Source organism: Mirounga angustirostris, unplaced genomic scaffold (genome assembly GCF_029215605.1).
Source record: "Mirounga angustirostris isolate CCGP_5_RB_7025 unplaced genomic scaffold, mMirAng1.0.hap1 SCAF_11, whole genome shotgun sequence".
NCBI lineage: Eukaryota > Metazoa > Chordata > Mammalia > Carnivora > Phocidae > Mirounga > Mirounga angustirostris.
Window position 1 is genome coordinate 11798750 of NW_026991719.1, and position 15575 is coordinate 11814324.

The 15575-nt window shown below is 41.8% G+C and overlaps 1 protein-coding gene across 7 annotated transcripts in view; it reads right to left on the reverse strand.

The window, feature by feature from the left end:
* Positions 1–5764: 5764 nt before the first annotated feature.
* Positions 5765–15575, reverse strand: part of VEGFD (vascular endothelial growth factor D) — a 37807-nt gene continuing 27996 nt past the window's right edge. For 4 of the 7 annotated variants that reach the window (XM_064573768.1, XM_064573771.1, XM_064573774.1 and 1 more), the window contains 5 exons: positions 14889–15037; positions 12754–12854; positions 12477–12539; positions 7154–7418; positions 5765–6430 (listed from right to left, as the gene is read on the reverse strand). In XM_064573768.1, coding sequence (XP_064429838.1) covers positions 6307–6430; positions 7154–7418; positions 12477–12539; positions 12754–12854; positions 14889–15037 — 702 coding nt within the window. In that variant the 3' untranslated portion in view covers positions 5765–6306. The remainder of the gene's footprint in view (positions 6431–7153; positions 7419–12476; positions 12540–12753; positions 12855–14888; positions 15038–15575) is intronic. The other 3 variants (XM_064573770.1, XM_064573773.1, XM_064573769.1) reach the window with 3 other exon arrangements.

A 15575-nucleotide genomic window follows, 5' to 3' on the forward strand; every position in this document is an offset into this window, starting at 1 on the left:
TTTGAATTTCAAATAAACACTCTTTATACAAGTATATCCCAAACATTGGAGACCTTACTAAAAAATTACTCGTTGTTGATCTGAAATTCAAACTTAACTGGGTATCTTATATTTTATCAGGCACTCCGAAGAAAAAAAATCCAAGGTCTGACCTGAAATATCAATTCCCACTCAGACTGGTTCAACTGGCTATGGTGGTGCTTGGCCAGGAGGCTAATGAATCCGTGGAAGTGGTCTGATGACCCTCCACCCCTTCCATTTGGTGCTTGGAGTTCCCCCAGCTCTGCCATGCATACACTTTGGAAGAGCAGATGCCTTCCTGAACTCTATCTTCTTGGGATCTCACATGGACTTCTTTCTGAAAACTGGCAATTGAATTTTCTTGTTAAATGTCTGCCCTCCTGGCCAGATAGTAAGCTGAGGCAGGGTTTGTTCCTGGTAATAGACATTGAATAAGTTTTAGTTGTATTAATGAATTTTTTTTATCCAATACCAGTACAGTCCCAGTACAAACATATTATATACCCAATAAAATGTATTAAAAATATTTTATGGAGTGTGCCATATAAAAATTACAGTTCAGGGGTACCTGGGTGGCTCAGTCCATTAAGCGTCTGACTCTTGGTTTTGACTCAGGTCTTGATCTCATGGGTCGTGCAATTGAGCCCAGCGTCTGGCTCAGCGCTGGGCGGGGGAGAGAGAGTCTGCTTGAAGATTCTCTCTCTCTGCCCCTTCTCTCTCTCTCCCTCCCTCCCTCTAAAACTAAATAAATCTTTTTTAAAAATTACAGTTCAGTGATATAATTCAAAGAGCATTTTGATTGTAGGATTTGAAGTGTATCAGTGAGTTAACTTTAATGAGTTGAAGTTATTTAAGTCAAGTAGGAATAGATACGCTGCACTAATATTGAAGCATCAGAGAATAAAGATAATGAAGGCTCAAGGATACTTATTCAAGCTTAATAAGTTGCAGTTGGTTGCCCAGATCGCACCAACACTACCAGATGCTACAGCATTGCTTTGGTCTCCTTTTCATTTTTGCGATAGGTTTTAAGACACAGGGTGTGGGCAGAGACCCTGGAAAGTATAGTAAGCCCATTTCTTGATCCCCTGGTTTGCCAGTGCCATAGTTCTAATCACAATACCCATTTGAAATTCTAAGATCCTAATGCCAATATTCCTTCAAAAGAGTTGTGATCTTTTTTCAAAACAGAATATTTTCTACCTTTATCATCAAACATTTACTGAGTGCCGACTCCGTGGAAGGCTTTGTGGGGAATACAAGGAATATTAAACATAGTCCCTATGTTTTAAAAGTTTTTTTAAATCCTTCCTAGCTTTTATATACCTTTTGCAATAGTAAAAAACAATCCAGTTTCCTTGAAATGTTCTTTGTGTTTTAAATACTGTAGGACAGGCTGACCTTTATAAATAATTAATAAAGGCACACTGTTGCTGAGTCTCTGTGGCGGGGGAGAGGGCTGAGAAAACTACAGGCTGTTCCAGTGAAGTGTATAGGTTCTGGCAGTCTGAAAACATTGAAATTCATTCATCATGCTCCAGTCTCTGACCTAGGCACTGAGCATTAAAGGCAAATAAATCATAATTCTGCACATGGCTCACAATCTCATGTGGGTATGAGACTCTATTTATAGTCAGTTAAAATTTAAGGCTACTTTCTAAAAGTCAAAGCAAAGTTGTAGCATCAGGATTAAGTTATAAAACTAGGGATAATTCTAATTATAGTGTGCTGCTTAAATGTATGGAATCAAGGTATGCTTTTAGAGAATTTTCTTAGAAACTACTAAAATTAAAGTAAAATACTTACAGGCAGTGTATTCTGATTACACTTAGTAAAATATGAGGGCAGTCAGTACCAGTTGTGGTATAAAATGGCCTATAAATGGAGAAGGTATAAAATAAACGTCGATATCCCCTTCCCTTGAAATCGAGCTCTTTGTAAATTCAACTCCAAGCTCCCTTGGATAATTTTGGAGTGGGAAGGCCACATATTTGTATCGAGAGCCTCCTATCTATATACAAGACACGAGGCAGGGAAATTCTGGCACGAGCTTTACACCCAAGGAACCAAGACGGAGTTAAGGCATACCTGTGAGAAGAGGTAGGAAGTGATAAGCACTGTAAGAGAACTACAAGAAAAACACTGGGAGTTCAGAGGGAAAGAGTATTTCTAGCTGCCAGCATTCAGCGTAGAAGTAAAAGGTGCTCATGCAACTGTTGGGAGCAAGATCATTCCAAGAACAATAGGAACAAGGTAGAGAGACAGGTGCTGACTGTCCAGTGTATACTACTGTGGTTATGCAGGGGATGAGGGCGGGGGGGGGGGGAGGATTCAGACAGGACAACGGTGGCATTTCCAGCAAAAGTTGAAGCAAACTGGTGGAGGATCTTCCTGAGGAAAATGGACTTGATGTTGAGCCAGACTTGCAGCCGAAATAATATTTTCAATTAACATCTTGAGACGATTCACTCCCCATTCTGCTTCAAAAAGAAAAAGAGATATGAGAAAATCAAAATGTTATAGCTGTGATTTAAAAAAGAACAAAGATTTCCGCGTGCCGGAAAGAGAACCAAAATGCAAAATGGTAATCCAACCAAAGCCACCACAGGTCCTGGACTCTGTATGTGGAAGCAGGGAGACATGAACAGGGTTCAGCTCTTGAAGAATGACAAAGACTAAGGGCTCTGCATGTGGCTAGAGACAGGAACCAGGCTTGTAGGAGGCGTTTACATTGGCAGGGGAGGCGTTTACATTGGCGGCTTTCAATGAACCACCTTCCAGTATTCACACTCTTATCTTATCCCCTCCGACACTGACTCCAGGCTGGGCTGTGTGACTTGCTTGGCCAATGGGTCATCAGTAAATGAGAGGCAGCAGAAGCTTAATTAGTAAGTGCTTATGCACAGAGGAATGACCTAATGGATACTCTCCTCTTGATCGCCAATGGCTATGCAGCAAAGAAGCTCAGGCAAGATACTGAATGATGAAAAGCCACCTGGAGAGAGGCCGTGGAGAATGAGAGTTCATCCTGGGCTTCCACAAAATTAATGTAATACTTCTTTATTATTTATTGATTATTATTTATTAGGTACCTACTAAATGTAAGCCACTGTTTTCACACTGAGGATTATGAGTAAATTAGACAAAGTCCAGCTCTTGTTGACCCAGTGACCAAATCCATTAAGGTCACAATTTTCACCAAACTACTACTTTCCTTGAAAGCCTTAAAATGGGGGCCTCCTGGCTGGCTCGGTCAGTAGAGTGTGTGACTCTTCATCTCCGAGTCACAAGTTCGAGCCCCACATTGGGGATAGAGTTTACTTTAAAAAAAAAAAAAAAAAAAGCCTTAAAATGGATGATTTGTGTCATCTCCTTGATCAAGTATCTCAGTATTTTAATCTCATCCAACTCTGACTGTTATGCTGTCTAATCTGTTTCCAACTCTAAAGGGCCTCCTGCCACACTGCTTTCTTTAGTCACAGATTTATGATCTGTGCTGCCCTATTAATACATTCTCTAGCCTTGTGGCTTAGATAATCAGAGACATCATGCATCACTCACATTTACTGTGTTTGCTTTAAGCTCTTGAGGCTTCCCACATATTTTTATTTTGCAACAAATTGAGAATTTTCAGCCCACATTCCAAAGCTATTAGTATGACAAGGACTCCTGTACAATGACCAGTAAATTCTAATAAGGCAGTAGGCCAGTTATCCCACCTCCACCCTGAGGACCAGCCCCATCCCAGCTCAGACGCAGCCTCAGAGATCCAAGTGCACATCGCTTGGTAGTTACGGAGAGTTAGAAGTGCAAAGCCAGACAGTAAATAGTTTTGTCCTAGCCCAGAATTCTCTATTATATCCCCATCTAAATGGCAGTTAGGAAGCCAGAGCCACTAACCAAAACATGGTTTGAGTTGGTTTTAGGGAAGATCCGGGAATCCAGCATAAACCAAGAAATTTGCTCACAGTCATGCTTCTCTCTTTCAGGATGATCCCTTTAATTTGTAATTTACATTGTATTTTTCAAATTGTTTTCACTTTCCATAACTCAGGTGAAGTTAGCAACTCTGAGAGCAAGGAGAGGGGATTATCACCCACATTTGGCAGGTGTGGAAACTAAGGATCCATGGGGTTTCTCAGCCTCACAATGAGATTAGGTGGCAGAGCCTGTCCTTGAATTTAGACTCTCTTTTTACCAAAGATGAGCAAAGTGACTCCTTTGTGCAGTGTCCCTCGGGCTGCCTGTCTGCCCCAGCTCTCAGGGGAATTTGACCAACAACTACAGAGGAGGAGAGAGGGGTAGGAACTGAATGAAGGAACACAGCTAGGAGTTGAATGCTAATGTGTTATGTACGAGCCCTTTCAACAGGCTAGGATTCAAACAGTGAAACTAGAAGGAAGAAGGCCCTTTGGCTTGAAGGTCATAAAGCGGGGGCAAGAGGAACAGTTACAGAGAGGAATGATTGGGCCAAAGCCAGCAAATGACAGAAGTGATAATGGCAGCACGATGGGGACTGGTCCCAAGCCAGGTCCAGATCAGCCGTGTCCCCAGGGCAGAGACTGAGAACTAAAGCCAGGAAAGGAACCGGGGCCCGGAGCCACAGGCCGCAGAGGACTTGGGTGAACGAGAGGAGAATTCAGGAACTGCTTAGGGACCGGGAGAGGAAGGGCAGGGATTTGGGCCAGGATCCAGCAATTCTACCATGCAGCATCAGGAGAAACAAAACTATTTTGCCGTGTTTGTTGGTTATCTTCTTCCCCCTTGTTATTGTACAGCTTGGGTCACACAATTTTGATCAGGACAGTTTCCAATTGTAAGGAGGTCGCAGTGTATGGAGAGAGAAGCATTAACACAACTATTTACAAAAGTGATGAAGTGTTGTAATAGATTGTGTATCTATTGATCTTTCTATCTATTTCTGCAAGATGCTGGGGAGGGCATCCATTTTTAAGTTATTTGCTAAACAACTTGATTCTGTGCATTAACTTTTTAATTTGCTAAAAACACTTAATACTCGTAAATCTACCTTCATTCTGCTAATGCTAACTCCCTCCGGTTTACCAAACTTTCAGTAAACTCTATGCCATCAAAAAAGTATTTGTGGGAATATTTTGGAGAAAAAGCAAGGGAAGAGGCCCATGCTCCCTTCCTGGGTGGCCGTGGGACAGAGAGAAGAATCCCTTGGTCACGAGAAGGGAGATGTGAACGACCAGAGAACCAGTGCACAAAGTTGGAGCTGGAAGCACCCAGAAGACGCAAGTTCTCAAAGACATCAGGGGTTATCAGTGGGCTCTCCTCCATCATGAGATGTGGGTCAAGTGAAGTCAAATTGAATCTCAAAGCAAAGACAGCTGATTCTTGGGTCACACTTGCTTAACCGTATGTATGTATGTATGTATGTATGTATTGTTAACGATGTTATATATCTATGACAGAGAGTGCGAGCATGAGGGTGGAGGGCAGAGAGAGAAGCAGACTCCCTGCTGAGCAGGGAGCCCGATGTGGGGCTCTATCCCAGGACCCTGGGATCATGACCTGAGCCGAAGGCAGACGCTTAACCTCATTTAGAATCTTAAACTTTCTGAGAGCTACTCCCTGGGCTTTCCCAAACTGACATCAAGTTTTGTTGTGCCCATGTCTCTCCCCATCCCTCCCCCTTCTCAATTCCTTTCTCTCTTTAAAACATGTTTTTGTCCTTTGGCATAAAATTTAGAGTGATACCATATTAAATAACACAAAATTCCATGGCCTGAATAATTATGTTTATTTTCTTTAAATACACTTAAATATGAAACAACAGACAGTAGTTCAGTAAACTCGAAACTACAAGCTGGACAGTAATCAGAAAATCAGGGCTGATCCTACAAATCGAAATCTGCATAATAAAGAGTCAGAATGATTCACAAGAGAGTTGCATTAGCAAAGGACTTGGAGACTATAAAATTGCCTCATGGGCTTGGAGTAATCAATCATATGGCCCCTCTGATTCTAGGATGATCAGACCCTTTTCATTCACCAAAAAAAAAAAAAAAAAAAAGGGTTTACACAGGTCCCCTCCTCTCCATTCTCGGTGTGCAGGGGCATCTCAGTTGGAAGACATCTGTCAGTGAACCAGGGAATTCTCAGCTGGTGTGCAATGGAAGAGTGATCTGGAGTCACTGTGGGACTATGGGTAAAACGGATTTTTTTCTAGTACCTGGGGAAAAAAAAAGTGACAGCAACTTGGCAAAGCAGCATGCTGTTTAAAATGTCAGGGATGGGGAACTTAGGAACAAATTTGAGTCAAGGATTTTCTTGACCGTGGAGCCCACAGGCAGCCTTCTTCTTTAGAAAGCGGCAATGCTTTGCACATGCTGGTTTTCCATTTGCACATGTTCTGGTGTGAAAGGGACATCTGTCCTCACAGCTGTTGCAAAAGAAAATAAACATGACAATTCAGAATAAAGGACTACATTCAAAGGAATAACTCTGTTCTGATTTGATTACGTTTATCCAAGTGAATTTTCCAGATATGTACTGAAAATGTCAATATAAAATCCTGAATGGTTATTCCACATGGATGCAAAATCTATGAAAGCCCAAACGGTAACCTGTAAGGGTTCTATTAATCAATAAATTTCTTGCTATATAAATCCAGTGCCAGCCCCTTCTTCAAAGAAAAAACAAACATAGTTAGGTGGACATATATTGAGAGAGATCGAACCAAAGAGTCTGCTGATCTGAAACTCACCCCCCAAATAATTGTTTAAATCTCATCAATTAACTTTTTGCTGAAGATCCATACCCAACAAGAGCAGGCAGGATTTTCTTTTTTTTTTTTTTAAGATTGATTTATTTATTTGAGAGGAGGAGAGGGAGAGAGAAAGAGAGAGTCTCAAGCAGACTCCCCAGTGAGCACAGAGCCTGACACGGGGCTCGATCCCAGGACCCCGAGATCAGGACCTGAGCTGAAACCAAGAGTCAGCCGCTTAACCAACTAAGCCACCCAGGCGCCCCAGGATTGTCTTGTTTTCACACTTAATCATCACTTTATATATTCTCACTTCATCCTCAGTTGCCAAACCTCTGTTTTACTATCCAAAAAAAGGGGCTTGGGCACTGCAAACAATGCTTTAAGAAGGAATCTCACCAAATCGGAAGGGCATTCACATTCAATGTCAGTGGGTCAAATGAAGATAAAAGTGAAAATGCCTTTGACCTGCAGGTTTCTGCGTGAAATATCTTGTGCTTCTGGCAGCAGCTCTCCAGGGTCTCTCTGCACTCCATACAACTGCAGTTTTCTGGGTGCTGGATGAGATCTCTGGGACACAGCGTCTTACAGACACACTCACAACGATCTTCGTCAAACTTCATGTGCGGCCCGCAGAGAGCCAGTTCCTGGAGATGAGAGTGATCTAAACGGAAACAGAGAAGGGTTGCTCAAACGGCTGCCGCACAGATAACGTGGCATCAAAGCTGTTGTATATATTCCATTATTCTAAAAATAACTGGGATTCTCCTAATCTCCTTTCCTGTAGATTCTTGCTCCCTCATCTTTTCACGCGGTGAAGGAGGTTCACCTCTGATTTCATAATACAAACAGTGAATTCATGTGTTCTCTTAAGTTGGTGAGAAAGAGGCTATAAGCTGAATATTTTCGATAGCATTTTTAAAGAGATTTTTTGGTTGGTGACTTGTTACAAAATGCAAACTTTCACAACCAAGTATTAGGAATAAAACATAGGCTAGCTAAGAATTATGAGTCTGGTCCTTCCTAGTTTTTAGATGAAGATTAAAAGGAGGGAGGAACAGAGGTATTGGCATGATAGAAATACACCTCAGACCTTCCAGGCTGTGGATAGAAACAGTGATGTATTTCCTCACCACAGATCACAACGCTGTTATAAAAGATAGAACAATGACGATAAACTTTGATTCCACAGACATCTGTTGGAAGAATACATTCAGCTGAGAGGAGGGTCTGAGAGGTTTTTGACACACCGAGTTGACAGCTATTTCTACTGCTCCATGTCCAATTCTGATCATCAAGTTGACATTCAGTGCAGGAAATGGAAGAGATAGAAACTTGGGAAGAACTTGACTGTGACACTTGAGCATTCTTGAAGGTTCTGGAGGCCAGTACGTGGTGAGTTTCTTCCCCAAACCCACTTCTCTCCAAAATGGTGCCATCACTCCTGACTCTACTGCCATATTGGGTCTCATCACTTTGTCTACCTGGTTCTGCCATCCTGAATTTGTTCTATCATTTCCATCAACACTGCCACCCCCTCAGTTCAGTCAGTACCCTTATATTTTTTGTGTAGATGGCTGTCACAGATCTTGCCATCACAAATTTTATCCCTTCAATCCATTTTCCACAATATTATTAAATGCAAATCTAATCGCATTGCTCTACTGCTTTAAGTTCCTTAAAAGTTTCCCAATAAAAGACTATCTTCCCACCGGGACATATGAGACCCTCCATGAACTAGAGCTTACTAACCTCCCAGGCTCATCTCTCTCCCTCTCCCCTGTCCCCCCCTTCATATATATCCTATGTTCCATCCATAGCAAATTATACTACTTTTTGTTCCCCTGATATGCCAGGGTCTCTCAGCTCCATGCTTTTGGCCTTGCCCTTCTCCCTGCCCGTCAGGTACCTCCCCAGGTAGCTTTCCCAACTTCTACAAGTTTAGCTAAGTGCCCTTACCCTGTGCGTATTTCCATCCTGTCCTTTCTTGCACTGTTTACATTTGTCTATTTCCTCTATGAATTAAAAATGCTGAAGGTTATGGGAATCGGAGCTCATCATTCTGACATAAAATAGGCACATGATAAATGTTGAGTTCATCTGCTGTAATAAAAGGGTCCTGAAACAGGCTCATGTATGAAGACTCTGAAGAATCCCAGCCATCGTTCCAAGACATTGAGTTAAACCATATGTTCTTGTCAATATCTGACCACTGATAGTATATCAAAATGGCAATCTCATGTTGTCTAATCTCATAGTTTTAACCGCTCTGTGGTTGATGATATGCAAGGAACCATGTGGAAAAGGTGTTGGAAGGCTAGATCTGGGGAGATTCTTGGAATTGCGTGAAGAGGAAAAAGGTGAGCTTTGTAAGCCATATGCCAATGAGGCAAATGCCACTTTTGGGCAAGTTGAGAATAGGTTGTTCCCATTGGATATTCCTTTCTGCCTTGTCAAAGATTAATTGACCATATAATTGTGGGTTCATTTCTGGGTTTTCTATTCTGTTCCATTGATCTATGTGTCTATTTTTGTGCCAGTACCATACTGTTTTGATGACTATAGCTTAATAATATAACTTCAAGGCTGAAATTGTCCATTGATTGATAAATGGATGAAGAAGAAGTGGTATGTATGTATACAGTGGAATATTATTCAGCCACAAAAAAGAATGAAACCTTGCCATGTTCAATGACATGGATGGAGCTAGAGAGTATAAAGCTAAGTGAACTAAGTCAGAGAAAGACAAATACCTTATGATTTCACTCTTATGTGGAACGTAAGAAACAAAACAAACAAGCAAAGAGGAAAAAAAGAGGGAGAGAGATAAACCAAGAAACAGACTCTTAACTCTAGAGAACAAACTAATGGTTACCCGAGGTGCGGTGGGTGAGGAGATGGGGGAAATAGGTGATGGGGATTAAGGAGGGCACTCGCTGTGATGAGCACCAGGTGATGTGGAATTCAAAAGAATTGCTGAATCACTGTATTGTGCACCTAAAACTACTCTAACAGTGTATGTTAACCATATTGGAATTAAAATAAAAACTAAAAACAAAACAAAACAAAACAGATTGTTAAAGGATAGTTAAGTAGCTCTTAATAGATTAGCATGATTCACTGGGTGGCGGTAGAGATTCATTCAGACCACCTCAGGTAGAACCAGTGCCCTTCGATGCTTTAGGGAAACAGTCCCCTAGGTGTTTGTTGAGCTGCAGCAAGGTAGTTGGCAGAGGCTGGTTTGAATCCCTATAGGCATTAATTAAAAGTAACAGAGGGCGCCTGGGTGGCTCAGTTGGTTAAGCGACTGCCTTCGGCTCAGGTCATGATCCTGGAGTCCCGGGATCGAGTCCCGCATCGGGCTCCCTGCTCGGCAGGGAGTCTGCTTCTCCCTCTGACCCTCCTCCCTCTCATGCTCTCTATCTCTCATTCTCTCTCTCTCAAATAAATAAATAAAATCTTAAAAAAAAAAAAAAGTAACAGAGACTGGGGCACCTGGCTGGCTCAGGTGGTAGAGCATGTGACTCTTGATCTCAGGGTCACGAGTTCGAGCCCCACTTTGGTGTAGAGATTACTTAAAAAAAAACAAAAAAAACAAAACAACAAGTACCAGAGACTGGGGTAGGAGAACTGAGTGAAGCAGCAACTAGCTAAGGGTGATACCCTGAAGTATTACATATTGATTTCAGTCCTAGGGGGGTTGATGATGGAATGCCATGAGTTCTGTTCCCAGCCTTGTTTCATTCATCATTTTTCTCAATAAGCTCATGGACTTCTTCCAAATAAATTCTTGAAGTTGTGGCTATCTGGAAGAATTTAAAATAGAAAATGAGGACTCCCCAATTTTTCTTTTTTCTCTTTTGGTATTGTTTGTTGTAACACTTTAAAGCTATGATCTGAATCCAATGAGATGAAATTAAACTGGTCTTGGATTCACTAACCCACATGTGCTCGCTCATTCAGGGAAGAGAAGACATTGTGGATGGAGAAAAGGCAGTTGGTGTAACAGCCACATATGTGAAAAGGGTGTTTAGTGAACAGTAAACTCAGTATATGTCATCAGTTTGATGAGGCCACTGGAGGAGGGACCGTGATCTAGCTACCCCATGCCTCTCACTTCCATCACTGCTACAACTTCCCCCAAAGTCCCCTGCCGCCTTTCCTGCCCTGGGCCAACACATCCTCTTCTACCTTGTCACTGGTTGATTGTGTTAAAATTCAAATTGGTGCCGCCATGGGGTGCCTGGGTGGCTCAGTCCGTTAAGTGTCTGACTCTTGGTTTCAGCTCATGGTTCGTGATCTCATGGGTCATGAGCTAGAGCCCCCGTTGGGCTCCGTGTTCAGCGGGAAGTCTGCTTGAAGATTCTCTTCCCTTGCCCCTCCCCCAACTCATGTGCGTGCTCTTTCTCTCTCTCTAAAATAAATAAATAAATCTTAAAAAAAAAAAATTCTAATTGGTGCTCTCACTCTCCGGCTTGAGCCAGTTGAGGGGTTTCCCTTTGCCCTTAGCATCACATCCAATCTCTGGGACAAGGTGCCCAAGGTCCCCTGTGAACCTCTCCAGCTTCCTCTCACATCTACCCAGCCCTCTCCCATTATGTTCGCACCATGCTGAACTTTTTTTTAGCACGCTGACATGCTACCTTCTCGCACTTCCAGTCCTGAGCGCTTATGTTTCCCCTGCTCAGAGCTCTTCTCTCCTTTCCTCAGCACACTCGTGCACCAGCTGAGTCCCTCCCCAGGATATCTCCTTTATTAATTGTATATTGATCTCATGTTGAAATGATTCTATTTTGATATGTTAGATTAAATAAAAATACATAAAAATTAAATTTACTTGTTCTTTTGACCTTCTTAATGTGAGTACTACAAAATGTAAGTTACATACATGACTCTCACTGTTGTTCCATTGGACAGTCCGGTTCTGGAGAGAGAGACTGAGGTTCAATATAGCTTACTAACTAAAAAGAGTGTGCCCAGGGTAACTGGGCTGCCTTGGTAGGTGGCAGCCTCCTCCATGACTGAGGTATATTCTAGCAGAGGATAATCTGAACACTTGGAGGGAAGGATGTAGATGACATTCAAAACCTGCATGAGCTTTCATGAAAGCATTTAGAAGGAAACTGAGAGACAGAAGTCTAGAAAATAGAATGTTATTTACGGTTTCTAGGACAGTATTGCATAGAGTTTAGTCCTTACAGAGTCTTGCTTGTAGATCATAGTTTAAAACAAGCAAGGTTCAAAGTGCACGACTCCTTGTGATTTTTTTCAGTGGAATCCTGTCATGTTCTCTGGGAAATAAATTTTAACAGTGCATTCATTTTCAGCCAAAGAGTCATCACCAAACATCACAGCATTACGACTTCTGAGCAGTGATGACATTTGGTTCCCAACTCCTCTTAGCCCAATAGCTAGCCATGTTTTGCTTTTATTTTGCCCTAGTTTCAGAAAAAGTTTTCTCCTACTCCCCCTTTTTTTCTCAAATAATTGGCCTGTTTTCACATGCCACCGTTGAAAGAAACCAACAAGTCTAAAATTACTTTATGTTCCTGTGAGACTTTTATACAAATAAATTAAGTAAAATGTGGTTGACTAGTGTTTAGCTCTGAAGTGGCTTTCATGAAAGGCTTCCAGTGCCTTTCAAATCCAATGCTGTGGGATGCTCTAATCACTGGGCTTTTCTTTAAGATTAAAACGCAGAGTCATGCATCGGTAGACTTACTGTATAATGAGAACACAGAGGGCTCTGGAACCTGACTGCTTCTATCACTCTTAGCTGTGTAATCTGGAGAAAATGACAAGACATCTTGGTGTGTCCATTTTGTCATTGTAAAAGAAAGGGATAATAATAGTACATTACAGATTGTTGTGAGGATTAAATGAGTTAATACATCTAAAAGGCTTACAACATTGCCGGGTCATAGTAAGCGCTCAATAGATGTTAGTTACAATTGTTACTTTTATTATTACTATTATTATTTTCTTACTGTTATCATTACCTTCCATTCCAACAAGTGGATTCTCCTCCTGTAAAACACATTTACATTTGTCGCCATCCCACAGCATGTCAATAGGACAGAGTTTCTTAGAATGGGAACAGCTAGGAGAAGAAAACAATAAACCAGATTTAAAATCTTTCAAGGGCAATCATACCTTTGGGGCATTTTTAAAAAAAATGTTGAATACGTTTCTGAGTGGAGAATAGTTAAGATTTTTAAGGAGCTTAATCCATATTTATGAACTGTATGTTATTAGATAGTAATTCTGTAAGCACAAATATTCTATTAGGAAACTAAACTGTAATTTTGGACATTTATAATCTTTTTAAGAAGATTGCTGTTAAGGGCGCCTGGGTGGCTCAGTTGGTTAAGCGACTGCCTTCGGCTCAGGTCATGATCCTGGAGTCCCTGGATCGAGTCCTGCATCGGGCTCTCTGCTCGGCAGGGAGCCTGCTTCTCCCTCTGACCCTCCCCCCTCTCATGTGCTCTCTCTCTCTCTCTCATTCTCTCTGTCTCAAATAAATAAATAAAATCTTTAAAAAAAAAAAAAAGATTGCTGTTAAAACGGTGCAGACTAGCTGTCGACAGAGCTTATTTACCAAAAGTAAACATTGTCTTGACATAGCTCTTAAGCACTACCTTCTTTAAAATGGAGATAAGGGGCGACTGGGTGGCATAGTCGGTTGAGCATCCGACTCTGGATTTCGGGTCAGGTCGTGATCTCAGGGTCATGAGATCGAGCCCCGTGTCAGGCTCCATGCTGGACGTGGAACCTCCCAAAAATTCTCTTTCTCCTTCGCCCTGGCCCGCACACATGCTCTCTCTTTCTCTCTCAAATAAATAAATAAATCTTTAAAAATAAAATAAAATGGAGGAAAGAACACTGGCGAGGACAGCAGGAACAACCTGAGGATAAACGTTCTTTTTATAGGAGCTTTCTTTTTTGCTTGAGAGCAATAGGAGTGTTTACTTGGCTCGGTAATAACTAACATAAGTACCAGCTCACTCCACTTGCCACCCACCCAATACTTTTACGGCTCTACTTCTGCAAGATCTAAGTATCTAACTTAGTTACTTTAGGTTTTCGTTCACTGGCATTTGCCCTTTGTTTCTCTTTATGGAATTCTTTTTTTTTTCCCCCAAATCAGTGATTCTTACCTTTGATTTCAGGACACCAGGGCGTCATAATTTTTCTCATAAAGAACCACAGACTACTCTCAGGAAATTTCAATGTCAAATTAATTTTAAGCCATTTTAATTTAAAATAAGACTTTTCCATTTGGTATTCTTAAGAGGAAAGTCAGAAAAGTCACCAAACTCAGATGCAGATAGTTTTACCACTCTCAGGGACTTTGGGAACCTCCTCCCTCCCCCAATTTTGGGAGTTAAAAGGATAAAGAGCTGGAAATGAGTTTCATGTAATGCTTGTTCTGGAATAGGGACATGTGCCAAAGTTGAGGCTGGAGTAGAGTTATACAACCACACTGGACTATGCATATTAAGAACAAAGGTTTCAGGGCATCTGGGTGGCTCAGTCAGTTAAGCATGACTCTTGTTTTAGGCTCAGGTCATGATCTCAGGGTCGTGAGATCAAGCCCCGCGTGTGGCTCCATGCTCAGCCTGGAGTCTGCTTGAGTTTCTCGCTCCCTCTCCCTCTGCTCCTCCCCCCAACCATGCTCACTCTCTCTTTAAAATAAATAAATAAATCTTAAAAAAAAGAAGAACAATGGTGTCTAGGGGCGCCTGGGTAGCCCAGTTGGTTAAACATCTGACTCGTGATTTCGGCTCAGGTCACAATCTCAGGTGGTGAGATCAAGCCCCGCGTCAGGCTCTGCACTGGGCATGGGCATGCAGCCCACTTAAGATTCGCTCTCTCCTTCTCCCTCTGCCCCTCCGACCCCTATCCCGCCCCCTGGTTTCATACGCACACACCCACTCTCTCTCCTAAATAAATAAATAAATAAAATAATTTAAAAATAGAACAAAGGTGTCTATAAGTAGATGGGTAAGTTCATAACCACTGAGCTTTTTGGTCCTACTGCAATATACATCTAATACCTAATTAATGAAGTATTCTCCACATACAACTTTAGCAAACGCAAGAACAAGCATAGCTGAATACAAGAAGTACTTACTGATCTTCTTCTGGGATCTGGATGGATCTTCTGATAATGGAGTATGAGTGGCGGGGAGCCGTTGGCAAGCACTTACAACCTGTATGGTTGGCAACTTTAACAGGCACTAATTCAGGTACTGAAGTCAAAGGCACTGATATCTCAAAGAGCTAGAAGAGAGAAAGAACCATAACACATATATATTGTTAGATAATAACTTCTATAGTCTGCATTTTTGCCTTTGTCCTTTATGGTAGTGACTTTAGCAAAGCTGCCCATTAACAACAGAACTAATAAGGATAAGGGCTGGCATGATGGAAAGGATGCTGGGCTGGGAGTCAGGAGACCGGGGGCTTACGCAACTTTACCAAATATTTAAGCTTGACCAAATCTCTTAACTTTTTGGTGTCACTGGTACCCCTGTAAAAGGCACTGTTGGTCCCTGCTCCTATTTGAAATGTGAGTGTAAATTATACGGACTAAATGAAATTATAGCTATGAAGTTTCTTTGAGACCATGGTGAATAGATTATTGCGTCTTTTCTTTCCTTTTCAGTCCTTTGGACTTGGCTATGTGACTTGCTTTGGCCAGCAGGATGTTAGCAGACATGACACAACTACAAACTTGAACTGTGTGTGCTTTGTGGGCTCACTTTCTCCTGCGTATGCTGTAGCCATGAGAAGAGCATGATTTGGCAGGTGTGCTGGC